General features: G+C 43.7%; 1 protein-coding gene across 4 annotated transcripts in view; it reads right to left on the reverse strand.

Annotated features, from left to right (window-relative positions):
• The window catches only part of CHRND (cholinergic receptor nicotinic delta subunit), a 63,973-nt gene that overhangs the window by 15,757 nt on the left and 21,053 nt on the right, over nucleotides 1-27,163 (reverse strand). Inside the window, exons 3-9 of one of the 4 annotated variants that reach the window (XM_073675246.1) lie at nucleotides 25,790-25,834; nucleotides 24,880-24,989; nucleotides 24,331-24,486; nucleotides 23,728-23,843; nucleotides 10,760-10,960; nucleotides 10,059-10,170; nucleotides 5,777-5,891 (exon numbers count right to left, since the gene is read on the reverse strand). In XM_073675246.1, the coding sequence (XP_073531347.1) occupies nucleotides 5,777-5,891; nucleotides 10,059-10,170; nucleotides 10,760-10,960; nucleotides 23,728-23,843; nucleotides 24,331-24,486; nucleotides 24,880-24,989; nucleotides 25,790-25,834 (855 nt within the window). The remainder of the gene's footprint in view (nucleotides 1-5,776; nucleotides 5,892-10,058; nucleotides 10,171-10,759; nucleotides 10,961-23,727; nucleotides 23,844-24,330; nucleotides 24,487-24,879; nucleotides 24,990-25,789; nucleotides 25,835-27,163) is intronic. The other 3 variants (XM_073675247.1, XM_073675248.1, XM_073675249.1) reach the window with 3 other exon arrangements.

Consider the following 27,163-nt stretch of genomic DNA (forward strand, 5'->3'; position numbering starts at 1 on the left):
TTAGGTACGGGGAACGCAATTGGCAGATCCTTAACCCTTTCACTCAGAACAGCAAGAAATAAACATTTCAGCGCAGGATCATTCCATTTGACTTCTGAAGCCCATCTGCTGAAGTGTGTGCAATAATTTTCAACATCACCTGACCCCAGATTCAAACGCCTGAGTTCTGCCTCAGCAGATGAGATTCTATCAGGATCGTCATATAATAACCCCATAGCAGAAAAAAATTCTTCTACAGACCTTAAACACGGATCATTAGGTTGGAGAGAAAAGGCCCACCCCTATGGTTCATTGCGCAAAAGTGACATAATAAAACCAATGCGCTGTGATTCATTCCCAGAGGACCTTGGTCTCAAACGAAAATATAACAAACAAGCATTTTTAAAGAGAAAAAAAACTTGCCGTTTACCATAAAAAACATGAGGCAGTCCTACCTTGGATTCCACAAAATGCGCTCCAGAACAGCTACTCATGTGTTGCTGTAGCTCGGCCACCTCCAGAGATAATCCCTGCAAGCGTTGAGCCAAATCCTGGACGGAAACCATACTGATCCCCGAATTTCTTTCCTTTTAGTTTTTTGGGCTGGACTTAGTGTTATGATCTGCAACAAGTACTAAGGAAAGATAGGGGAAAGCTGTCCCTACAGTAAGACTAAGCTGAATCCCTACGATGTAGCCGGCTGACTGTTCCTAGCGAACAGACCCGCCTTAGTCCTCGGCTAGTCTGAACAAAGACCTATAGCATAAGGGGAGGGGTCCCTAAAAGAACTAAGCACTGGGACCAAAAATGGGACACCTCCTAAACAGAGAAGTTGTTGCAGAACACAAAAAGACAAACTGACAAAAGGGTACTAGAGGTCCCAGAAGGATCAAGCGAACTGACAGAGAAAGGCACCGAAGCACCTGGCTAGAGAAACAGTCAAACACTGAAGTCCAGCACAGCCAAAAGGGCGGAGCTGGAATATAAAGGCAGATGGTCACGTGACCGCAAAACACAAGATGGAAAAAACAAACAGGGGGGTTCTAACAGTAGCCTATAGTGATGAGTGAACGTGCTCGGATAAGGGGTTATCCGAGCATGCTCGGGTGCTAGCAGAGCATCTTTGGCATGCTTGAAAAATAGGTTTGGGTCATCGCAGCTGGATGTCTCGAACAGTCGCAACAAATGCATGGATTGCCTGTTTATTGATCAATCCATGCACGTGTTGTGGCTGTCAAACACCCGCGAGACATGCAGCTGCGGCAACTCAAACCTATTTTTCGAACACGCCGAAGATACTCGGTTAGCATCCAAGCATGCTTGGTAAACCCCCCCTGTTCGCTCATCACTAGTAGCCGGTATTCCTCTAACTTTGAACTTGTGAACTATAATTCCAACTGTACCTCATTCAATGCCACTGCTATCTTTTTGTATCATTTACCTTGTTTGTGCAAGGTAGTAATCTCTACCCTTAACTGTTTATACCACTCTCCTGACAATTCAAAAATATTAGTGAACTGGAGGTCATCGATAATGAGAAATGGGCTAAGATTCCAGAAGCTGGTGTCTGGCTATGCATCAGATTTGTAGAAGGTCATAATAGCCAAAGGTTGGTCTAAGGGTTGAATAACTCTGAGACTGCAGTAGAAATTAATGGTGGCATTTTGTGTTGAATCTTAATCAACCACTTGTTATATTAATTGTGTTGTGGTATTTAAATTGTTCTTATTTCATTGGTTTATTGCACATAACAAAACGTTTGTAAATTTTGCTAAAAAATGAATTTGCAATGATGTTGATTAATTTTGCTTGAACAAAAACCCTAGTATATATGTAATATTAATTATAATAATCAAATAATTATAGATACTAAAAAGACTACTACATAAGAATAATTAAAAACTGTCAGAGGAGAGGGTTCATGTACGTAATTTATAGTTCATACACTTATAACACAATACATACACAGTTGTAACGGTTAGAAGAAGTAACGGTTTGGTAGTATATAATAACACTACCAGATGGTAGAGTCTATTGTATTTTAAATAAAAAATAATGAATTTGTGAGAAATCATTCCTGTACTTTTTGTACTTTTTTGGTAAGGACTTTGCATGTTTCAGGTCACATTCTGTATGTGAACGACTTTTTAAAGGTCCCCACATCTATGCTAAATATATTTAGAGGCTCCTTTCACCTTTTTGGTTTATACCAGGCTGATATGTATTGGCAAACCTTTTCTTTGTTGTGCAGTATACAGGGTGAGTCATTTATATGGATACACCTAAATTAAATGGGAATAGTTGGTGATATCAATATCCTGTTTGTGGCACATTAGTATATGGGAGGGGGAAAACTTTTCCAGATAGGTCGTCACCATGGCAGCCATTTTGAAGTCGGACATTTTGGATCCAACTTCATTTTTTTCAATGGGAAGAGGGTCATGTGACACATCAAGCTTATTGAGAATTTCATAAGAAAAACAATGGTGTGCTTGGTTTTACCGTAACTTTATTCTTTCATGAGTTTTTTACAAGTTTATGACCACTTATAAAATGTGTTCAAAGTGCTGCCCATTGTGTTGGATTGTCAATGGAACCTTCTTCTCCCACTCTTGACACACTGATAGCAACACTGCAGAAGAAATGCTAGCACAGGCTTCCAGTATCCGTTGTTTCAGATGCTTCACATCTCGTATCTTCACAGCATAGCACACCATTGTTTTTCTTATGAAATTCTCAATAAGTTTGATGTGTCACATGACCCTCTTCCCATTGAAAAAAATAAAGTTGGATCCAAAATGGTCGACTTCAAAATGGCCACCATGGTCACCACCCATCTGGAAAAGTTTCCCCCCTCCCATATACTAATGTGCCACAAACAGGAAGTTGATATCACCAACCATTCCCATTTAATTTAGGTGTATCCATATAAATGGCCCACCCTGTAGAATAGTACGATAGACTACTCTACTTTACTAGAGAGATACAGTAAAGTATTATACACTGCTCAAAAAAATAAAGGGAACACTTAAACAACAGAATATAACTCCAAGTAAATCAAACTTCTGTGAAATCAAACTGTCCACTTAGGAAGCAACACTGATTGACAATCAATTTCACATGCTGTTGTCCAAATGGAACAGACAATAGAAGGAAATTATTGGTAATTATCAAGGCACCCTCAATAAAGGAGTGGTTCTGCAGGTGGGGACCACAGACCACATATCAGTACCAATGCTTTCTGGCTGATGTTTTGGTCACTTTTGAACGTTGGTTGTGCTTTCACACTCGTGGTAGCATGAGACGGACTCTACAACCCACAGAAGTTGCTCAGGTAGTGCAGCTCATCCAGGATGGCACATCAATGCGAGCTGCAGCAAGAAAGTTTGCTGTGTCTGTCAGCATAGTGTCCAGAGGCTGGAGGCGCTACCAGGAGACAGGCCAGTACACCAGGAGACGTGAAGGGGGCCGTAGGAGGGCAACAACCCAGCAGCAGGACCGCTACCTCCGCCTTTGTGCAAGGAGGAACAGGAGGAGCACTGCCAAAGCCCTGCAAAATGACCTCCAGCAGGCCACAAATGTGCATGTGTCTGCACAAATGGTTAGAAACTGACTCCATGAGGGTGGTATGAGGGCACGATGTCCACAGATGGGGGTTATGCTCACAGCCCAACACCATGCAGGACGCTTGGCATTTGCCACAGAACCCCAGGATTGGCAAAGCCGCCACTGGCACCCTGTGCTCTTCACAGATGAAAGCAGGTTCACACTGAGCACATGTGACAGACATGACAGAGTCTGGAGACACCGTGGAGAGCGATCTGCTGCCTGCAACATCCTTCAGCATGACCGGTTTGGCAGTGGGTCAGTAATGGTGTGGGGTGGCATTTCTTTGGAGGCCCGCACAGCCCTCCATGTGCTCGCCAGAGGTCCCATAAGGGTTGCCGTGAAGTGGCGGGATGGCTTTCACATTATTTTGATCAAAATTATGTTAACTAAATACCTTTTATTATTTATCATTATTTTTGCACTGTGCGATTTATACATTTACTTTCAGTTATTTGGGTATTTTTCTTGTCTTTGGTTTTTATCTGTGCTCGCCAGAGGTAGCCTGACTGCCATTAGGTACCGAGAGGAGATCCTCAGACCCCTTGTGAGACCATATGCTGGTGCCGTTGGCCCTGGGTTCCTCCTAATGCAGGACAATGCCAGACCTCATGTGGCTGGAGTGTGTCAGCTGTTCCTGCAAGATGAAAGCATTGAAGCTATGGACTGGCCTGCCCGTTCCCCAGATCTGAATCCGATTGAGCACATCTGGGACATCATTTCTCACTCCATCCACCAACCACAGACTGTCCAGGAGTTGGCGGATGCTTTAGTCCAGGTCTGGGAGGAGATCCCACAGGAGACCATCCGCAACCTCATCAGGAGAATGCCCAGGCGTTGCAGGGAGGTCATACCGGCACTCGGAGGCCACACACAATATTGAGCCTCATTTTGACTTGTTTTAAGGATATTACATCAAAGTTGGATCAGCCTGTAGTGTGTTTTTCCACTTTAATTTTGGGGGTGACTCCAAATCCAGGCCTCCATTGTTTAATAAATTTGATTGCCATTGATGATTTTTGTGTGATTTTGTTGTCAGCACATTCAACTTTGTACAGAGCAAAGTATTCAATGAGAATATTTCATTCATTCAGATCTAGGATGTGTTATTTGAGTGTTCCCTTTATTTTTTTGAGCAGTGTATATTGCATTACATACTTTCTCTTATCATATGGCAAAAAAAGGGGAAGAGATTCTAGCGGAAAGGAATGAGGTAAAATCTGTGTTTATTGAAAAAATTAAAAGGACGATGACACTACATGTCCAGCAGAACACTAACGAACCATCGTGTTTAAGGCCTTGTTAAGCTGAAACGCGTTGGTTGGTTAGTGTTCTGCTGGACATGTAGCGCCATCGTTCTTTTAATTTTTTCAATAAACACGGATTTTACCTCATTCGTTTCCGCTAGAATCTCTTCCCCTTTTTTTGCCATGTGATGCCAAGTCCGGTCCTAGACTACTCCGTGCAGAATCACCAGCTGTATCCAGTCTTCACATCTTCGGTGAGCTAACTCTCCCCCTCCCTTTTCCCTTAGCATTATTTCTCTTATCATAGGACCCTAGGGACAATGTAGCCACGGTGCCCTTTTATAGATGCATATGTTGTAGATTTCCATTGAAAAAGACTTAGATCAGTGACCCATCACCTACAATCTACAATAGTTATGACTTATTCACATTTCAGAGTTTTTTCTCGTATGCAAATAAACAGTTTGAGTTTCATTAGTCTTTTTGATCAGAATGTCATCAGAGTTTGGTCAGTCTGTCAGTTTTTACTATCAGACTTTCATCAGTTTTTCTCGGAAGAAAAAAAAATTGGTGGAGGTTTCTCAGGCGTCTTTTATGAAACAATCTGTGAAAAATGGACAGTTCACGGATGTCATCCAAGTGCTGTTCGTTTTTTTTTTCACGGATCCATAGACTTACATTGACGAGTTTGATCTGACACTTGGATCAACATCGTTAATCGCTTTTGTGCGGACCACTTGGCCGGAAGAAAAAATCGGACATGTGAACTATCTTTTAAACTATCATAGGTACAAGTGCTATTCGTGAAAAACATGGATAGCACTCATACGAGAAAAACGGACTTCTGAATGAGCCCTAAAATTGAGTTACTGTATTAAACTAAACATTATAGTTCATTGTTTGTTGGTCATGGAGGTACAACAATCCACCTTCCCTGTACTTACCTTCTTCATGCGATCCGTCATTATATGTGTGCTTGGTGTTCTAAAGTGCATATTCAATACAACAGTACAGCTCACAACCACAATAGTCACCAGCACCATGATGAACATCAGGTACCTGAAGAACAGAGAGAAAAATATCTCTATAGTAGTTGTTATCTACATCATAAGCCCTCAAATTATTCTAGTTATAATTATTATTTATAAAGCGCCATTGATTCCATGGTGCTGTACATAAGGAAGGATTACATCCCAAATTCAGATATCACTTACAGTAAACAAACTAACAATGATAGAGAAGGAAGAGGACCCTGCCCTTGCTTGCTTACATTCTACAGGTTATGATGTAAAATATGCCCTTAATTGATGTGAAGCAAAGTTTGACCAGCAGAATAAGACCTCCGTGATGCAGATTTGGGGAGAAACTGTCTCTCATTGAGCGGACCAGCTATGTAATTGTACCATGGAAAAAGTATCCAAATTAGCTTTTTCATGGGAGGAAAGTAAAGTATTTTTTTTTTATTTCCATTGGGGCACTGACAATATGATGGCAAATTCAGCTGGTCTTTTACGACGATTCAGTCCCTACAAAACCTTGCTGTGTACTGACAGAGTACCTTGTCAGTGGATGGGTTGGTTAATATCACTGGTCATTGTTGAAATACTTGTTATAAGTATTGGCCAACGTTTCATCATTGTTATTTTTCCTGTTTTCTGGAGTAATGTGCTCATTTTTAGCAGCTTTAGTATTTGTGTCTTATTCTCTATAAAATTGTGAGACATTTTAAAGTTGTCTTTCTTTTTCAAGTTGTTTTTTTTATTTCCCTCAACAACTTTGCTCATCCAGATGTGTTTAGATTCATGAAATGCAGTGTTTTCAAATATAGCAATTTTTTGGGGCGCATCGTACTCCAGTCCAGTCTGCATCTTTCCCAGCACATGATGGCTGACTTAATCAGCCATCATGTGCCTCTAACAGCCACGGATGGAGCAGAGTTCTGCCCGCGGATGTTAGCCTATTAAATCTGTTAATCTCTTAAAGCCACATTTAACATGCCACTGCTTAAATAAAGAAATAATTATGCATGTTTGGGATCAGCCTACTTGTACTGACCTGGAGAATCACAATGCCAGGTCATTTTACCATATAGTGAACATGGTAAATAAAAACTCCAAAAAACAATTGTGATTGCACTTTTTTTTGCAATTTCAACACACTTGGAATTTTTTTTCCTGCTCTCCAGTGCATCACATGATAAAATGAATGGTGTCATTAAAAAGTACAATGTGTCCAGCAAAACAAAAGTCCTTATGTGGCTATGTCGATGGAAAAATAAAAAATTTATGGCTCTTGGAAGAAGGGGAGGAAAAACTGAAAATGAAAAAATAGAAAATGGCTGGAGCGTGAAGGGATTAAAGGCTTATGTGACTTTATGAGCTTAAAAAGTCACAAAAATGAAAGCATTTCTGATTTTGCACCAAATTTATGAACCACGCATTTTGATGAACTTGCACAAAAATTGTGGCATAATCTTAAAAAAAAGAGCAAATGATAAATCAGGCCCATTGACTTGTAGCCTAGCTACCTCTGGTGGCACTGTGAATCTGAAATTCTGCTGCTCTGAATTCTACATTGATTTTATATTTTGTTTTATTACAATAAGGTTTTGAAGATTGTATGCACTGTGCTGTACATTTTCAGGATTTTACCCTCAAAAGTGCAGAACTAATAATTTGTAAAGCAACAGAAGCTTTCAATCGCAATTACAACATAACTGACTATGTTTAGTGATAAACAACAAGCTATGTTCTGACCGAATTGGGCAAATCGCTCCATCATTTTACATGGATGGACTTTCTGCTATTATAAGTGCCTCCTTCTTGTAGATTCTGAGTTACGGAAACTTGTACTGAATTCACAACACATACTTAAAGGGGTTTTCCCATGAACAAAAGTACATTTTAATCAATAGATCTTGAAATAATAACAATTTCCACCATTGGTTGTGTTTAAATAAAATGTTCCTGTGCTGAGATAATCTTATAAATGTGCCCCTGCTGTGTACTGTGTAATGGCTGTGTCTGATCGTACAGGAACACGGTCTGATCATACAACTGGGCAGGGGGGGAGAAAAATATCTATTCAGACATTACAGCTGAGGATTGTAAATGATTCTTTCTTTGAAGTAGAACATTATTTAAAAACAGGCAGTGAAATGTTTTACCTCACAAAAAGATTCAGCTGTGATCCCCTGCTGTAATGTCTGTATACTCCTTTGCTCCCCCCCCCCTGCCCAGGAGATGTGGTATGATCAGATCATGTCCCTGCATGGACAGACACAGCCATTACACAGTACACAGCAGGGGCACATTTATAAGATTATCTCAGCACAGGAACATTTTATTTAAACACAACCAATTGTGGAACTGATTATTATGCCAAGATCTATTCATTAAAATCAACTTTTGTTCATGGAGAAAACCCCTTTAACCCCTTCGCAACCTTGGGTTTTGTCGTTTTTGCTTTTTCGTTTTTTGCTCCCCTTGTTCCCAGAGCCATAGCGTCTTTATTTTTTGGACAATATGGCCGTGTGAGGGCTTATTTTTTGCGGGACAAGTTGTACTTTTCAAGGCCATTACTAGTTTTACCATAGCATGTACGGGAAAACGGGAAAAAAATTCCAAGTGCGGTAAAATTTCAAAAAAGTGCAATACCACAGTTGTTTTTTATTTATTTTTTTTACCACGTTCACTGAAAGCTAAAACTGACCTGCCATTCTTATTCTCCAGGTCATTCCGAGTTCGTAGACACCAAACATGTATAGGTTATTTTATATTTAAGTGGTGAAAAAAAATTCCAAAATTTGGTAAAAAAAAACAAAAAAAAAATTGCGCCATTTTCCGAGACCTGTAGCGTCTCCATTTTTCGTGATCCGGGGCTGGGTGAGGGCTTATTTTTTGCGCGCCGGGCTGATGTTTTTATTGATAACATTTTGGGGTAGATCCGATGTTTTGATCGCCCGTTATTGCATTTTATTGCAATTTTGCGGCGACCAAAAAACGTAATTCTGGCGTTTAGAATTTTTTTCTCGTTACGCCGTTTACCGATCGGATTAATTCTTTTTTTATATTGATAGATGGGGCGATTCTGAACGCGGCGATACCAAATATGTGTATGTTTTTTTTGGGTTTTTTTAGATTTTATTTTGAATGGGGCGAAAGGGGGGTGATTTAAACTTTTATATTTTTTTTATTTTTTTTATATTTTTAAAAACATTTTTTTTTCACTTACTGCATGCTTCAATAGTCTCCATAGGAGACTAGAAGCAGCAGTTGTCTGATCGTCTCTGCTACATACAGGGGATCAGCAGATCCCCTGCATATAGCAGAAATGGTCCTGTGCTATGAGCGCCGACCACTAGGTGGCGCTCATAGCGACGAGATCATGACAACCACAGGCGTCTGCTGCAGACCCTGGGTTGTCATGCCCACCCATCGGTGACCCGCGATCATGTGACGGGGTCGCCGATGGGCGGGGCTTATGACGCGCAACCCGGAAGCGCGCATTAAATGCCGCTGTCGGAGATTGACAGCGGCATTTAACATGTTAACAGCTGCGGGTGGATCGCGATTCCACCCGCGGCTGTTGCGGGCACATGTCAGCTGTAAGAATCAGCTGACATGTGCTCGGTTCAGTGAGGGCTCAGCGCAGCAGCCCTCACTAAACCGGGGGTATGCAAATGTGCGTACTAATACGGCAAGGATTGGAAAGGGGTTAACAATGCAATCATAGATGAGAAATGACATTACTTAAAGAGATTTTCCAGGAATATGTTTCTTTAGCTTATCGGCTTCACTCAGCCAATCATTGAGCTCAGCAGCATGTGCTGTCTACAGCGGCAGAGCCTTAGAGCTCAGTGATTGGCTGCAGGGGTAACATGAGCTGTAGATGTGATGTCACTGCTGCAGCCCATAAATAAATATGGGAGCAGCAGCAGAGAGTCATCGCTGGAGCAATGGAGAGAGAGTAACATCTGATTTTATTATTGTAACTTAACAAAAGCCAAAAGACTGAAGGAAATAATTCCCAAAAAACCTCTTTAATGAACCAAAAACTCAGTCCTGTGACAAAAAGTTGTAAACTGCAATGTGACTGCATGAAGAAGAGTCAGAAAGTCACAAGGCTGTATTGGGTACATCAGACAGAAACAGTCAGTTCACTTTTTTTTTTTGCAGCAATATTTACCCTGTGTGTAACTTAATACTAGTACTTAGGGCAACTTACTTGCTGATGAGAGGAATGGCAAAGGAAGTCTCTGGAAGGCGCTGTGAGATCAGGAGCAAGAAGACAGACTGGGCAAGCAGCACAGAAATGGCCAAGGTCATCTTTTCCCCACCTGCCGGAAATATGATGTTACATACAGACTGCTCTAAGGTTCTTAGCACATACCTAAGAACATGATGTAATTCATTCCTGCCAAGATGTTCATTCACTCCTGCCAAAACGCTTAAAGAAGCATTCCCCCCAAAAAATTATTGCCTAATCCCTTAGTAATATCTATGTAATATGTCTGTGTGGTGTTTAAGTGTTTACTTACCAATCGCCATCTTCTCTGGTTCCTACTCAACCACATGACTGCAGTTCAGCCCAGCAAACTGACAGAACATCTCATAAGAGGACAGGAAGTAATTTTCTCCATGTAAGTCTATGAGAGCCTTGATGTGAGTGTAATAGGCTAAGCTGAATTGTGTTTTAGAAAAGGATCAGAATGGCACTGGGAACCGGAGAAGACGACTGGTAAGTATTTAAATAAATGTACAGAACACTACAGAGATATTCGGAAGAGATTAGGAAATCATTTATTTTCTGGGAGTACTTCTTTGTACTTACTTCTAGTCTACCGTCTACTTTCCTGACAAAGCCCAACCGCTGTTTGCCACTTTTTTCCTGTTATTTCTGCTTTTTATAACTTAAAGGGCACTTACTGTCAGCTGGCAGGTAGAATACAAGGTTGGCCATCAAAGCAATCAGCACGCAAGGAGTCAAGATGTTTATAATGTAGAAGAGAGGTTTCCTTTTAATAATCAGGTAAAATGTGATGTCCTGGTACTTGGTACTTTCTGGAGAAACACTTCTATCAATGTTCTTTTTGGCTGGAATGTGGACAATCTCCCATTCTCCATTATCTGTTAAAGAGAATCACATTATCAAACCCTGTGCTAGATATTCTAGGACGATTTACCTGGTGTATTGAGACACATGTAAGGGCTTGTTCACGTGCTGTGTTTTTCCTGTGTTTTTTTTTCGGCAAATTTTTCAAGGTGATCTTTGAAAATAACTGTATTAAGAGAATTTCTTTCATTCCTGTAAAAAAAAAAAGTGATATATACAGTGGGAAAAAAAAAGTATTTAGTCAGCCACCAATTGTGCAAGTTCTCCCACTTAAAAACATGAGAGAGACCTGTAATTGACATCATAGGTAGACCTCAACTATGAGAGACACAATGAGAAAACAAATCCTGAAAATCACATTGTCTGATTTGGAAAGAATTTTTTTTCAAATTTTGGTGGAAAATAAGTATTTGGTCAATTACAAACAAACAAGATTTTTGGCTCTCACAGACCTGTAACTTCTTCTTTAAAACGCTCCTCTGTCCTCCACTCAACCTGTAGTACTGACACCTGTTTGAACTTGTTATCAGTATAAAAGACACCTGTCCGCAACCTCAAACAGTCACACTCCAAACTCCACTATGGTGAAGACCAAAGAGCTGTCGAAGGACACCAGAAACAAAATTGTAGCCCAACACCAGGCTGGGAATACTGAATCTGCAATAGGCAAGCAGCTTGGTGTGAAGAAATCAACTGTGGGAGAAATAATTAGAAAATGGAAGACATACAAGACTGATAATCTCCCTCAATCTGGGGCTCCACACAAGATCTCACCCCGTGGGGTCAAAATGATCTCAAGAACGGTGCGCAAAAATCCCAGAACCACACGGGGGGACCTAGTGAATGATCTGCAGAGAGCTGGGACCAACGTTACACAGGCTACCATAAGTAACACACTACGCCACCAGGGACTCAGATCCTGCAGTGCCAGACGTGTCCCCATGCATAAGCCATTACATGTCCGGGTCCATTTGAAGTTTGCTAGAGAGCATTTGGATGGTCCAGAAGATTATTGGGAGAATGTCATATGGTCAGATGAAACTAAAGTAGAACTGTTTGGTAGAAACATAACTCGTCGTGTTTGGAGGAGAAAGAATGCTGAGTTGCATCCAAAGAACACCATACCTACTGTGAAGCATGGGGTGGCAACAACATGCTTTGGGCTGTTTTTCTGCCAAGGGACCAGTACAACTCATCCGTGTACATGAAAGAATGAATGGGGCGATGTATCGTGAGATTTTGAGTGCAAACCTCCTTCCATCAGCAAGGGCATTGAAGATGAAACATGGCTGGGTCTTTCAGCATGACAATGATCCCAAGCACACTGCCAGGGCTACAAAGAAGTGGCTTTGTAAGAAGCATTTCAAGGTCCTGGAGTGTCCTAGCCAGTCTCAAGAACTAAACCCTATAGAAAACCTTTGGAGGGAGGTGAAAGTCCGTGTTGCCCAGCGACAGCCCCAAAACATCACTGTTCTAGAGGAGATCTGCATGGAGGAATGGGCCAACATACCAGCAATAGTGTGTGCCAACCTTGTGAAGACTTACAGAAAACGTTTGACCTGTGTCATTGCCAACAAAGGATATATAACAAAGTATTGAGATGAACTTTTATAATTGACCAAATACTTATTTTCCACCAAAATTTGAAAAAAAAATCTTTCCAAATCAGACAATGTGAGTTTCAGGATTTGTTTTCTCATTTTGTCTCATAGTTGAGGTCTACCTATAATGTAATTTACAGGCCTCTCTCATCTTTTTAAGTGGGAGAACTTGCACAATTGGTGGCTGACTAAATATTTTTTTTCCCCACTGTAAGTGGCTTCCAAACACCTGCTTTTCTCCATTCTGTTTGCCTGCCTTGAGCTGTATTGATATCAGAAAGTACACATTGGAGTACAGATGATGGCAGTGAAAGGTTCAGCTCCTGTGTTTCGCCAACTGTCGGGATAACCCAACTATAGGAGATTGTTCTTAAAGGCGAAAATGCTCAGCAGAGGACACAGGTGCTAACCCTTTCACCGCCATCATCTGTACTTGTCGGAAAATTTTTACTGGAGGTACAGAATTGCTGAATTAAAGTTGATTTATTGCTTGCTGCAAGTTGAATAGACCTTACAATTGTAAAACTTTGTCTGGCTATAACTGAGTAACACAAGGGTTATATAGCCATATTAAGTGGGAGTTCTCTCCTCCTCTATCAAAATGTCAACAGTTTTACCTCTCTCTTATTAGGGGCTACCTTCTGCTCAAAAAATGTATTATTACTGGTTATACGCCAGAATTAGAAAGAGTATGATACTATTCTGTCAGAGTTGAATAAAACTAAGACGGAACTGTGTTCCCGTTTAGCAGGAGTGCAATGGCAAGTCTGTCTTAAAAAACTTGAAAGCAAACTGATACCTCTGCAGTCTGAAATTAAACAGCGCAAAAAGGACAAGCTTGTACGGGACAAAGCAGATTTTGAGACTGGGCAGATATTTAACTGGATGAAAAATTCCCAGGTACAATCCCAAAAAACACGTCCACGTAAAAATCAAAGCCAGAAAAATAGAAATAAAAAAAGCATACCACGTAATTACTGGACATCTGATACTGACTCTAGTGCCTCGGATGATGCTTTCCAGCAGGAACTTGAGGCAGGATTAACAACTACAAGGAGGCCACCTTTGGGAAACGAACAAGGAGGGGGGGAAGAAAACATAGGTCGAGGAGGAACAAAACGAAAACAGGTGTCCTGGCGGAGATAACTGAAGGAACAGATCAATCTTTAAATATTATTAATTTAACACAGCATATGCTTGATAAAGATATGGTATCTCTGTTGAAAAAAGGTCTCAAGTATTGTATACCCGATAAATTTGATATTGTGGACTTTAAGGTGGACTTATTTAAGGCTACACGTAAAATGCATCTATTTAAATCCTTTTTGAAGAATAAATCAGTAGTGCACCAAGAATTAGAGGGATAGATCCCCTGTTCGACGGGTGCTGGAGGTTTCATGACGGATGAGACAACCAGACACCTGTTGGGCAGTGATGTATCCCTACTGTTGAGTTTGAATGATGATGACACAATTGGGGCGCACTCCACACAGACTAGTAGGGAGGCTTTTCAGGGGGGTGTTACATCAACCTTTATGCCCCCCATAACTCCTGGTAATAACATCGATTTATTTCAGGAAGCTGTGATCAGGGATGTAGAGGCTTTAATATATCCTGAATTACCCAAGAATTTAGAAAAAGGAGAGTGGGAGGCCTTAAAAGAGATTCAGAAATGGGAGGACACTGTAATACGAGAGGCAGACAAGGGGGGGAATATTGTGCTTATGACTAAGGAATATTACATACACGAAGCACACCGCCAGCTGTCAGATACAAGTACGTATAAACCCCTCAAATTCAATCCCTTAACAAAATTTCAATTGAGATTGAAATCTCTATTGGAGAAGTATGTTGCAAAAGGAATTCTTACGGATAAAAAAAGCGAACAAATTGTATCCGGATTTTCCACAGACCGCTATTTGGTATTTTATACCGAAGGTCCACAAATCCACAACGCAGCCGCCGGGTCGCCCCATCATTGCGGGCATTGGCTCGCTTACTTAACCGTTGTCCAGATATATTGACTGGCTTCTCCAGCCTCTGCTAAGGGAGATTCCATCGTATATTAAGGACACGGGAGATTTTTTAAAGTCCTTAAAGGATTTTGAATGGCAGGAGGATTTTGCCTTGGCCTCAATAGATGTGTAGACCCTCTACACGAGGATCCCACATCATCAAAATATTGGGGCTGTTCGCAACATCCTCTCCCATACAAGCAGGAGTGAAAATTTTATATCGTTTGTGTGGGAATCTATAGGATTTATTTTGAGTCACAACTCATTCAAATTTATGGACCAGTGGTACGTTCAGTGCACTGGGACAGCGATGGGGACCCCGGCGGCTTGCGTTCTGGCTAATTTGTTCCTGGCTTCCTTTGAAGAAAAATTAATCTTCTCCAGTAGTAACTGTTTCTCCCAATTCCTTAAATTCTATGTCCGATTTGTGGACGACATTTTCATTGTCTGGTCAGGCAATAGGAGTGATTTTGACTCCTTTGTCAAGTATTTGAATGATGACAATGACATGAACATGTCGTTCACCTCAGTGTTTGGAAACACGGAATTGATTTTGGATGTAAAACTTAAAATTGTGGATGGCAATCTATCCACAGAATCTTTTTCAAAACCCACATCCTGTAATGCACTGCTTCACTATCAGAGTGTGCATCCTTTACACACGAAGCAATCTTTACCCTACAGTCAATTTTTACGCTTGAGAAAAATTAATAACAATACTGCCTCCTTTGTAAAAGAAGCACGAAATCTGAAAATGAAGTTCAAACAAAGAGGATATCCAGATGATATCATAGATAATGCCTATCAAAGGGTATGCCAATTTCCTCTGACCTCGTTATTAAATCCCCCCAAAAATGAGGACAATACAGATAAGTTTAAGAGATTCATTTTCAATTTCAAGTTTGGTCCTATGGATAAAAAAATTAGATCAGCAATTCGGAAAAACTGGCATCTTGTCTCTGTGTAATGCAGGTGCCGGGATGCAACGCACAGAGACACAAGGCGAGAACAGTAAGAGTTGAATATAAACAGTTTATATATGTATATAACAGGTACGCTGAACAAGGGATTGTAACAAGGGTAATAAACAGTAATTTTAAGTATTAGCAAAATGCGAAGTCTCTCAAGGTAATGTGGTGTCCCAGATCATGGGAGACACCACGTGAGTTCCTTAACTGTGCATATGGCCCTAGCGGGGGTCACCGGTTATTCCCGCTAGGCCGTGAGTCTTTTCCGGATAAATTCAATTAGATCACGTTGAACTTCTTTAGCCCCAACCGTTCCCCTCCCAACCTGAGTACCTAAACCCAATTGTCCCCGGTACCGTGGGTGAACAGTAGAAGTGACGGCCCTGTTCACGTAAGCAGCTCCTCTGCTCTCGCTGGCGTGACTCTCCTGGGGCAGCCGTCTCTCAACTCCTCTCTGCTTGGCTGTTGGAGGCAATCTCTCGAGCCTTGTGTAGGGGGGTCCAGACCTCGTTTGTCGGCGGGCGACGTCGGGTTCCGCGAACTCACTCAGTACCGCAAGCAGGTTCCAAGTCTCCTCAGCAGGCACAGCACTCGGGTCACATCTGTGAGGGATCCAGAGCTCTATTACCGGTGCCCGGCTGTGGCACCTCACAGGCCTCTGGCTTAGGCCTGTCACGCGGGGCTTCTCAGCACGCAGGGAACACGTCTGCTCCTTTCTGCTGCTTGGCGCCAAAGACCCCTCAGGTTTGGCGCGCTGGCCTCTTATCTCCCGGAACTCCTTCCTGGAAGTCACCTGATCGGGTCCAGCGTCTAAATCTGCTCTCCCTTCAATTTCACTTGCATATCTTGGTTCCGCTTGACTGTGTCTGGCCAGCAGATGGCAGCCTCTCTCCATCGTTGAAACATCATGTAGGAGTTCCCTTACAAGTTCTCTCGCCTTTGCTACATTCCTCCCTCCTTTTTGCTCGCCAGTCCTCGGGCGAGTGGACTTTCCAGGCAGTGCAAGTTCAGACAGGAGTTGGGCACAATCCTGCGTTTTCTGTTGGATTTGAGACTAGATAAACTCTTCTTGAGCATACCAGTTAGGAGGAATGCCGGCATTAGCCCACTCAGTTCTGCGGGGCTCCTCTTGCGGAGGTGACTCCGGGAGATCCGATGAATCAACTACTGGGGATTGCAAGTCATTTCTCGACTCATTCTGGGTTCCACTCAGGGTTGGCATCAATGGTTCTGATGGGCCCAACTGCATTGTGGCCCATCCTTCTTCATCCCCCAAGGTTCCTGCATGTGGCACTTCAGCCAATACGTTGTAAGGCCCAACTTCGTTACAGACTTCTGCTTCAGAGGAGCAAGGTCGCAGCATATTGTGGTGCAGCACCCTGGGTGTCGCGGCGTCATCCCCTTCGGGCCTAACCTCGTAGACGGGATTGTCTGGGTGAATCTTCTTCACCACTCGATATGGTATCGCCTCCCAACGATGGTCCAGTTTCCTCCCAAATCATTTGGCCCTTACCAGTACTTGGTCTCCTGGCTGAAGTGATCCGCCTGCGGTCGGGGGCCGATCTGCATGCTCCACTTCCTGAAACTTCTGAGCAACCATTCTTCTCACTGTATGGAGCCGACGCTGGTGTTCTCGAATCCAGGTACTTGGGCTACTGCCGGGGCCGGAGTCTTCTGAGTCTAGCTCCAGTTCAGTAATTTCTCGCCCACTTCTTCCAAACAGCAACATGTAAGGGGTGTAGCCGGTAGTCGCATGAACTCGATTATTATACACCCACACCAGCTCGGACACAAATTCGGGCCACATCATCTTTTTGTCCGCTTCCAGCGTTCGCAACATTTGCAACAGGGTTCGGTTGAAGCGCTCGCATGCGCCATTCCCTTGAGGGTGGTAGGGCGTTGTTCGGGATCGGTCGATCCCATAGATGCGGTATAGCTCATCCATCACTCATCCTTGGAAGCAGGCCCCCTGGTCAGAATGTATTCGCTTTGGGCACCCATAAATCCAGATGAAATCCTGACAGATGGCCTTAGCTGTGGCTTCTGCTGTCTGGTCTTTAGTAGGCGTCACTACTGCGAACTTGGTAAACTGATCAGTCATGACTAAACAGTGTCCATAACCATTGTATGAAGTTCCTATCATCAGGTAGTCAATCATCAAGACTTCCAAGGGGGCAGAAGTTCGGATGGTCTGAATAGGAGTTCTTTGTTCCGGGGGCTTGTTCAACTCACACTGACGACATGTTCGGCAGACCCCCTCGACTTCTTGCCGCAGTTGAGGCCAATACACCAGCCGTTGCAACCACCGAAAGGTCTTTTCTACACCGAAGTGAGCACCTCTTCTATGAGCTTCTTTGGCTAACTGAGTGACTAGCGCTCCTGGAACTACCACCTGCCAGGTAACATCAAACTCTCGAGGCAGCTGGATTCTTCGGCATAGCAAGCCGTCCTTCAGGAAGAGCCTCTCCCACTGGCCTAGGATTTGTAGGGTAGTTGGAAGTGAAGCGGCTCTGGCTTCCTGGTCGGGTCTTTGCCTAAGGGCGACCCATTCTCTCAGCTTTGCTAACTCTGGGTTAGATTGCTGCAGATGTATCCATTCGTCTCTTGAATGGCCCAGAATTTGAGTGGGCCTCGGCTCCTCTCTGGTCTCCTGGGCGTCGACCTCAGCAGCGGCGAACTGGCTGAAATCCGGGATCTCGTCGCCTTCGAGCTCCTCATCTCTGTCCCTCTTCGGCTCCACCTGAGTGACCCGGGACAGGGCATCTGCATGAGTGTTCAGGGCCTTGGACCGATAGGCAATTTTATACTGGTATTTGGACATCCTTGCGACCCACCGCTGTTCTAACGCGCCCAGTTTGGCGTTCTCCAAGTGGGCCAAAGGGTTGTTATCTGTCCACACTTGCACTTCTGACCCTGACAAGTACTCAGCAAATTTCTCGGTCATGGCTCACACCAGTGCCAGTAGCTCCAGCTTAAACGAACTGTAGTTGTCCGGATTCTTCTCCGTATCTCGGAGTGACCTGCTGGCATACGCGATCACTCGCTCTTTTCCTCCTTGTACTTGAGCCAGCACTGCTCCCAGTCCATGCAAGCTTCCATCAGTGTACAACATAAAAGGCTGCGAAAAGTCAGCGTAGGCCAGAATTGGGGCATCCGTTAGCGCCATTTTCAATGCTCGGAATGCCTCTTCTTGTCGTGGGCCCCACTGAATGGGCTGCCGCTTGGCTCCCCCAGCCATTCCTCTCAGCAATTCATTGAGCGGGATCGCAATCTTAGCGAAGTCTTTAATGAATCTGCAGTAGTATCCAGCAAGCCCCAGGAACGCCCTCAGTTCCCTTAGATAGGCGGGCGTGGGCCACTTCTGCACGGCAGCTACTTTCTCCGCAGTGGGGTGCACTCCTGCACTGGACACAGTGTGCCCCAGATATTCAATTTCTTGTTTGAAGAGACGACACTTACGAGGCTTAATTTTCAGGCCGTGCCTTTGAAGCCGTTCTAACACTTGTTCCAATCGGCGGAGATGATCTTCAAACGTAGCGGAATAGATAATTATATCGTCCAGATATATTAAAGTAACTTCAAAGTTGAGGTCCCCCAAGCATCTCTCCATCAGCCGTTGGAAGGTTCCTGGCGCATTTGTTAGCCCGAACGGCATCCGATTGAACTCAAACAGGCCCATAGGGAGAACGAAAGCTGTCTTCGGACGATCCTTCTCAGCTACTGGGACCTGCCAATAGCCACTGGCCAGGTCGAGGGAAGAGAAGAATTTGGCGCTCCCTAGTGCAGATAGAGACTCTTCAACTCGGGGGAGTGGATAGGAGTCCCGTACTGTACAGGCATTCAGCTTTCGATAGTCTACGCAGAATCTCAGGGTACCATCTTTCTTCCGGACCAGCACGATCGGAGCCGCCCAAGGACTCTGACTTTCACGGATCACACCGTTCCGCAACATGTGGGCCAACAGCTCTTTTACCTCCTGGTACATTTGAGGCGAGATCTGCCGATATCTCTCTCTGATGGGAGCAGTATTTCCGGTGGGTATTTCGTGCTGAATGTCCCAAGTGCACGCAAAGTCATCTTCATGCTGTGCAAACACTCCCTGATATCGCTGTAGAAGTTGTTCGATCTGCCTTACTTGTCCAGCAGAAAACTCAGTCAGATTAGCCTCCATTTCCTCCAAGAGGTGGCGCCCAGCCAACGGTTCTCTTCCATTCTCTTGGCTATTGAGGGACACCTCCAGGGTCCATGGCTTTCCTTCCACAGGTGCCAGCCCTATAGCGTCAGCTCTAGTAAGGGCTTCTGGCATTATACACACTCGCGCCACCTCTTGTCGGGGCAACAACTGTAAACTTGTGCCACTTAAATTGATGCAACGCACGGGTACTCGACCGTGCCGCACGGTGGCCAGGGTCTGAGCAACCAGGAGTCCAGAGGGCGCTTCCTCTCCCTCCATTGGTTCAATTTGAATGTCCACGCCCTCTAAGGACACATGTGCCAGCACCGGTAGAGTGAGTACAGTCTGTCCCACTGGCAGTGTCATTGTGGCTTCGGGTGGTATCGATACCTTACCAAGGTACTGAGAGGTAGCGGGCAATTTTTGAATCTGACTGACCTGCACGAGATGCTGGAATACTCTCTTGTTAGCTGGGTCTCGAGTGGCATGGGTCCAGTTGTTTTTGTTACAGCCCTCAGCCAGGAACTGTCCGACCTCTTTCAGCACATTCATGCACAGGGTTACAATGGGCCCATCGCCTCTGGGCCCTGTGGTCAGTACGATCCCTTTCCGACCGAGGTCCTTTCCACATGCCCGAACGGACATCCATACTACTCCCGCTACTGGGATAGGTAGTTGATTGGCCGCCACCAATTTGACAGTGGGTTCCCGGCAGGAACGAGCGACTTCAGGAAAGTGACTTTGGAAATACGTCTCAGGCATAGTGGTCACTTGAGGCCCGGTGTCCATTAAACAGCGGATCCGCTGCCCATTGAATTCAGCCCAGATAATGGGCCTCTCGGAGTCAATGTCTTCAGAGCTCCCTCTTCCACTCTCTGAAGCTCGAGACCCAACGGTATGCTCCACAACCGTGGGGCATTTTAGTTTAACGGCTGTCCCCTCCTCCTCCTTTCTCGGTTGGGACAGTCTTTGGAGATATGCCCCCTACCTCCGCAGGTCCAGCACTCTGGTCCTCGTTCTACCGATAGGTAGGGTACATGCCGTGCTGGGGCCGGGTAGGAACGTCTTTCTCGCTCTGGTCTCCGTCCGCGTTGGGCAGTACGGTCCGTCGGCAAGGTGTCCGTAGGGGTCTTTCTAATAGCATTCAACTCTCCCCGAATGTCTCGAATTTCTAAACGTATTTCCCGTACCCAATCAGGCTCTTTGTTGGTGAATCCATGGGCAATTGCCTCATGACTTCTAACTGTGGCTTTGAGAACAGGAACTTCTCTCTCCAGGACTCTAGCTTCAGCCCCTACCTCCAGGAATCCCAGATCAGGGCTCAATCGCAGCCGCTCCTTCAGGATCTGCCTCAGGGAAGGGTCTTTCAAGCCAGCAATCAGTTGGTCACGCAACACCTCATCCAATAGTCCCAGTCCTCGGTTCCCATCTCGAGCTTTCTTAGTGATATGGGCCGTCACTTCCTGTAATGCATTAACATACTGATTTACTGTCTCATTTTCCCCTTGGACCCGCTGAAACAACCGTAAGCGCAAGTGTCCCAAATCTGTAGTGTCACCATGCATGTCCTCTAGAATTTTTATCACTTTGTCCACGGTGTCACGGTCCCCAGGTGGGCGGTACATCACAGTTTGCCGGGCCTCTCCATCAAGGGTTAGGAGGGCCAGCTCCGCCTTGGCTAGGGGATCGAGGGGATACATACATAGCATACTTCTCAGTCTTTCTACCCAGTCCCACAGTGACATGCCATCCCCCGTAAACTTGGGTAGATGGCTGAGCATAGCCCCCAAAGGTATATGGCTCCGGCCGGACCCAGTCACAGGCTGCTCCGCCATCTCTGCGTCTGAATGTTGCATCCTGCCGACTACGCCAAATGTAATGCAGGTGCCGGGATGCAACGCACAGAGACACAAGGCGAGAACAGTAAGAGTTGAATATAAACAGTTTATATATATATATAACAGGTACGCTGAACAAGGGATTGCAACAAGGGTAATAAACAGTAATTTGAAGTATTAGCAAAATGCGAAGTCTCTCAAGGTAATGTGGTGCCCCAGATCATGGGAGACACCACGTGAGGTCCTTAACTGTGCATATGGCCCTAGCGGGGGTCACCGGTTATTCCCGCTAGGCCATGAATCTTTTCCGGATAAATTCAATTAGATCACATTGAGCTTCTTTAGCCCCAACCGTTCCCCTCCCAACCTGAGCACCTAAACCCAATTGACCCCAGTACCGTGGGTGAACAGTAGAAGTGACGGCCCTGTTCACGTATGCAGCGCCTCTGCTCTCGCTGGCGTGACTCTCCTGGGGCAACCGTCTCTCAACTCCTCTCTGCTTGGCTGTTGGAGGCAATCTCTCGAGCCTTGTGTAGGGGGGTCCAGACCTCGTTTGTCGGCGGGCGACGTCGGGTTCCGCGAACTCACTCAGTACCGCAAGCAGGTTCCGAGTCTCCTCAGCAGGCACAGCACTCGGGTCACATCTGTGAGGGATCCAGAGCTCTTCTACTGGTGCCTGGCTGTGCACCTCACAGGCCTCTGGCTTAGGCCTGTCACGCGGGGCTTCTCAGCACGCAGGGAACACGTCTGCTCCTTTCTGCTGCTTGGCGCCAAAGACCCCTCAGGTTTTGCGCGCTGGCCTCTTATCTCCCGGAACTCCTTCCTGGAAGTCACCTGATCGGGTCCAGCGTCTAAATCTGCTCTCCCTTCAACTTCCCTTGCATATCTTGGTCCCGCTTGACTGTGTCTGGCCAGCAGATGGCAGCCTCTCTCCATCTTTGAAACATCATGTAGGAGTTCCCTTACAAGTTCTCTCACCTTTGCTACAACTGCAGACAGGGATTTACAGGTGGGAGTGGGAAATCCATTGATTACTTACCGCCGGGGACTAAATTTGAAAGACAAGCTTGTAAAGAATCGCATAGAGGGTAATTCGGCGAGGAATTGGTTAAATAAATCAGTAATCACGGGCAATCATAAATGTGGTACGTGTTTTGCAGTATTCATGAGAAAGCCCGGCAAATAGAACTTGGAGGGGTACACCATGTGATGAGGGATCTGATTACATGTAGAACCAAATTCACGGTTTATGCAATTTTTTGCCCATGTAGAAGGTTCTACATAGGCAAAACAATTAGACCCCTGTTCACACGTTTCAGAGAGCATTTCAATTCAATCCTTTCAGGGAAGGGCTCTAAAAGGTTAATAGAGCATATTCGCACTGAGCACAGGGCTAATCCTGAAGTCATGCGCTTCATAGGATTAGAAAAAGTGGAATTGCCACGCAAGGGAGGAAACCACAATAGGATCCTCTTACAGAGGGAGGCAAAATGGATTCTCCGAACTAATGCCCAGGGACCTCTCGGCTTAAACGACAAGCTAGACATGGCAGTATTTTTATGATGGTTCCATGAATATTTTGTATAAATTTTATTTTTTTATTTTTTTAAAACAATAGTTTTTAATTTTGTATTTGTTGTTGTAACATTTTGTATGGCTGTTTGGTCTAGGGGGTGGGGTCAGGAGTATTTTAACCCCTGCACACCCCCATGACCATAGGCCTGGACTCGTAGAAGCGTGATAGACACGCGAAACAGCCGTCGTCCGCAAAAGGCGCCGCTTCCCTGCATTTTTAATGGAAATGGAATAAAAGAAGATTTTATTACATCGGTGTGCCACCTTGCTTTTTTCATGTATGAATTGCTACCTTTTGTTACCTCAGTCATTTTATCTCAGATAGCACATCAAAGCAAGTTAACTCTTAAAGTCATACTTAGCATAAAATTATTCTTACAGTGCTCCAAATGAATATGTTCTGATATCAATACAGCTAAAGGTAGGGAAATAGACTGGGAGAATATCAGGGATTTTGGAAGCCATTTACATCCATTTTTTTACAGGAATAAAGACTATTTCCATAGCACTGTCACTTGATGGAGATAAAGAAGGATCTATCTGGTGTAAGGCCGTGTTGAATATCAATATACATCACATACATATTTTGAAGAACTAAGTGACAAAGTACCTGTGAAAGCCTCTCGATCAATGACTATCCATTCCACTGGGTAGTTTCTCTCAGTTTCAGCATCTATTTCCTCTTTTAGCCGTAGGTTTATCTCCTTAGCATTATAAGTCAAGGAACTGCAACCATATTCACACATCATTATGTTTTTAAAAGTCATTGTATATGAGCAGAATAGTGAAAATATGAGAGCAAAGCCAGACGACAGCAGTTTCGCGAGAGTATGGTATTTCCTACAAGCTTAGCACTCTTACTGCTACAAACATGTCATTCTAATTTGATCATTAGACGGTTAAGCAATAGATGGTCTTTACTAAAATCACCATAGCGCTTGTGACAGGTTTTCTTTGAATCAGCATCAAGAGAATACATAGAAGAGAGGGACCACATGGCAAATATCAAAATGGGCCCCATTATTGCCCAAGGCTTTGCCACACAAGGCCGAGGAGCCCAGTATAAAGGAGCTAAAGGCAGAGATATCACTATAATATGTATAACCTTGATTATTCAGCATTGGTTCAGGTATTTTGGGTGATATTCCCAACAGAAACAGTACAAGAATTAGACATCTGACAGCACCATCATATAGCTAACTACTATAGTTACCTAAATTTAAGAGAACAGTTCTGCCAGTCAAATGGGAAGAAGTTGACATTTATGGAGCAAGGAGTCTGAAATATGGCAGGAGGTAGCCAGTATATGTATCCAACTTCTGATATAAGCACATTGCAATAATAGGCCACCTCAAAGTTTCCATTATTGCTAAAAACAAGGGAATATAAAAATGAGATGTGATATTGAATATAACAGCACAGAAATTATGTATTGACAAGTGTTGAATTTATATAAGCTTTGACTTATGGACTGCTCATGTCTAGTAAGCAAAGTTTCCTTCACCCCTTAGTTTACCACCAGTGGCGGACACTGACCAAAGAGAGCCCCACGCAAGAACAACATATGGGCCCTTTGTAGTCCAATAGCTCATCATAATGGAGAATTCTACCTGTTTTAAAGGTGGAAATGAGCCTCCATACCTCTTAAGACCCTGTGTGGCTGCACCAAGGATATGTCCACCCTTGTTTACCTTTACCTTACCATAAGTACCAACTTAGGAAACTCATTGCTTTGTGTTGTTTTGTTGATGACCATTCTTACTTGTTTTCTAAGATTAGTTTTGGCTGCCAGACCATGTCCGGAGTAACTCGGAGGATGTCAATGCCATAGAACTCTGTCTTATTCCAGGACAATCGCTTGTCATACCATCCCTGTAAAGAGAACAGACAAATCATGATATTAGAACATTACGTCTACATAAGTCACTGTTCGGTATTACTCTGGCTCATATTGCTGTTTAGATTTAGCCATTCTAGAATACCACACAATGTATAGAAAATGGCCTTTGATTCCATCCAAGATAATATTTCATCCATCCGGTACAAAATAGGCTGCTGACTGGTGTACTGATGTACATCAGGAAAAGTACATCTGGTACTGTAGTGAGGTGTCTATAAACCCACTTTCACCCACTTACCACCAATGCATTTAACTCATACTAATCAGTGCACACCATGTGATACTCAACAGCATAGTGCAAATGAATTTCATAGGCAAAAATGGGTCTTTTGTCCCTTTTTCTGAAGAACCCATTAAAAAAGTCAAATATTTGGTAGGGGTCTGAATTGGTAAAGAGTACAGTATATTCTTTCTTCCCTACCATAGTGGCCCACAGAATCAAATATGGGTTATGGGATCACTGGATATGAGATGAGGAAGATAGTCCTTGGGAGAAAAACCTGACCTTTTTTTGTGCGAGGCCCAAATATTTCATACAAGAGATCTGTACTATAAACTTACTGTCTAATGCTGGGAATCCCGAAGACACCTTTAAATGATGGCCTTTTTTACTATGGACATTTTTGAGAGTTATAAATTTATATGATCTTATTAGGGGTGTTTTGATTGGAAGGTGGGGGAAATTAGTAAAATGTTTCTGAAATGTGGGAATCCGTAAAAAGTTATCAGAAAATAAAAAAGTATGAAATACTTATCTTAATAACTAACTTACGTGCTCGACCCAGACATTTGTAGTAAGCGTTTCATCAACTTCTTTCTTTAAAAAAAATATACATATAGCTTGTTATTATAGAAATGTAGAAAGTTTTGAATATAAAATAAAAATTAAAGATATTGTTCCCTATTTTTCAATGGCCCTGCACTGAACAACTATTAACAGGGCTCTTTTTATGACTTTAGCCAGAGGCAGAACTTGACGTTCAAGTGGAATAATGGAAGATTTACAACCAGACACCTTAAATATGCTATATTTGTAATATTCAGGTCTTGCAGTAAAGAGTTCATTGGGCCCCTCAGGCACAGGGGTCTGGGTGTAACTGCTATTATTGAAGCTATAATTAAACCTTTTATTGAAACTGCTGGTTTACAGGGGTTGTCCAGTACTTAGACATTGAAAACTTACACTTATGAAAGGTCATCAATATCAGATCAGTGGTAGTGATGAGCAAACGTGCTCGCCCCTGCTCGGTACTCGCCCGAGCATCACTGTGCGCCGAGTATTTCCGGTTTGCTCGGGTGGGACCTCGGGTCCCCTCCCTGCATGTTTGGCGCTCTTTAGAGAGCTAATGAACATGCAGGGATTGCCAGCCAGTCACTGTAATGCCGTAGCCATGTTGGTTGTGGGCATTACAGTGATTGGCTGCCCGCACAGCTTCATCAGGTGTATATAAAACCGGGCGCCGCCATGGTTGTCACAGTCTACCCTGGAATCAGGCAGAGTAGGGAGAGCTGCTGCGTCAGGGAAAGATTTGCTTCTTCATAATTAGTATAGGTATTCCACAACATATACAACCCCTGGCAAAAATGATGGAATCACCAGGCTCGGAGGATGTTCATTCAGTTGTTTAATGTTGTTGAAAAAAAGCAGATCACAGACATGGCACAAAATTTAAGTCATTTCAAATGGCAACTTTATGGCTTTAAGAAACACTAAAAGAAATCAAGATAAAAAATGTGGTACTCAGTAAGGGTAATTTTTTTCTGACCAAGCAGAGGGAAAAAATGATGGAATCACTCAATTCTGAGGAAAAAATTATGGAATCATGAAAAACAAACACACAAAAAAACACTCCAATACATCACTAGTATTTTGTTGCACCACCTCTGGCTTTAATAACAGCTTGCAGTCTCTGAGGCATGGACTTAATTATTGACAAACAGTACTCTTCATCAATCTGGCTCCAACTTTCTCTGATTGCTGTTGCCAGATTCGCGATTCATCACTGAATATGACTTTCATCCAGTCATCCACAGTCCACGATTGCTTTTCCTTACCCCATTGTAACCTTGTTTTTTTCTGTTTAGGTGTTAATGATGGCTTTTGTTTAGCTTTTCTGTATGAAAATCCCATTTCCTTTAGGCGGCT

Source organism: Phyllobates terribilis, unplaced genomic scaffold (genome assembly GCF_046119375.1).
Source record: "Phyllobates terribilis strain yellow unplaced genomic scaffold, ASM4611937v1 Scaffold_3__8_contigs__length_932513732, whole genome shotgun sequence".
In the NCBI taxonomy this organism is placed as follows: Eukaryota; Metazoa; Chordata; class Amphibia; order Anura; family Dendrobatidae; genus Phyllobates; species Phyllobates terribilis.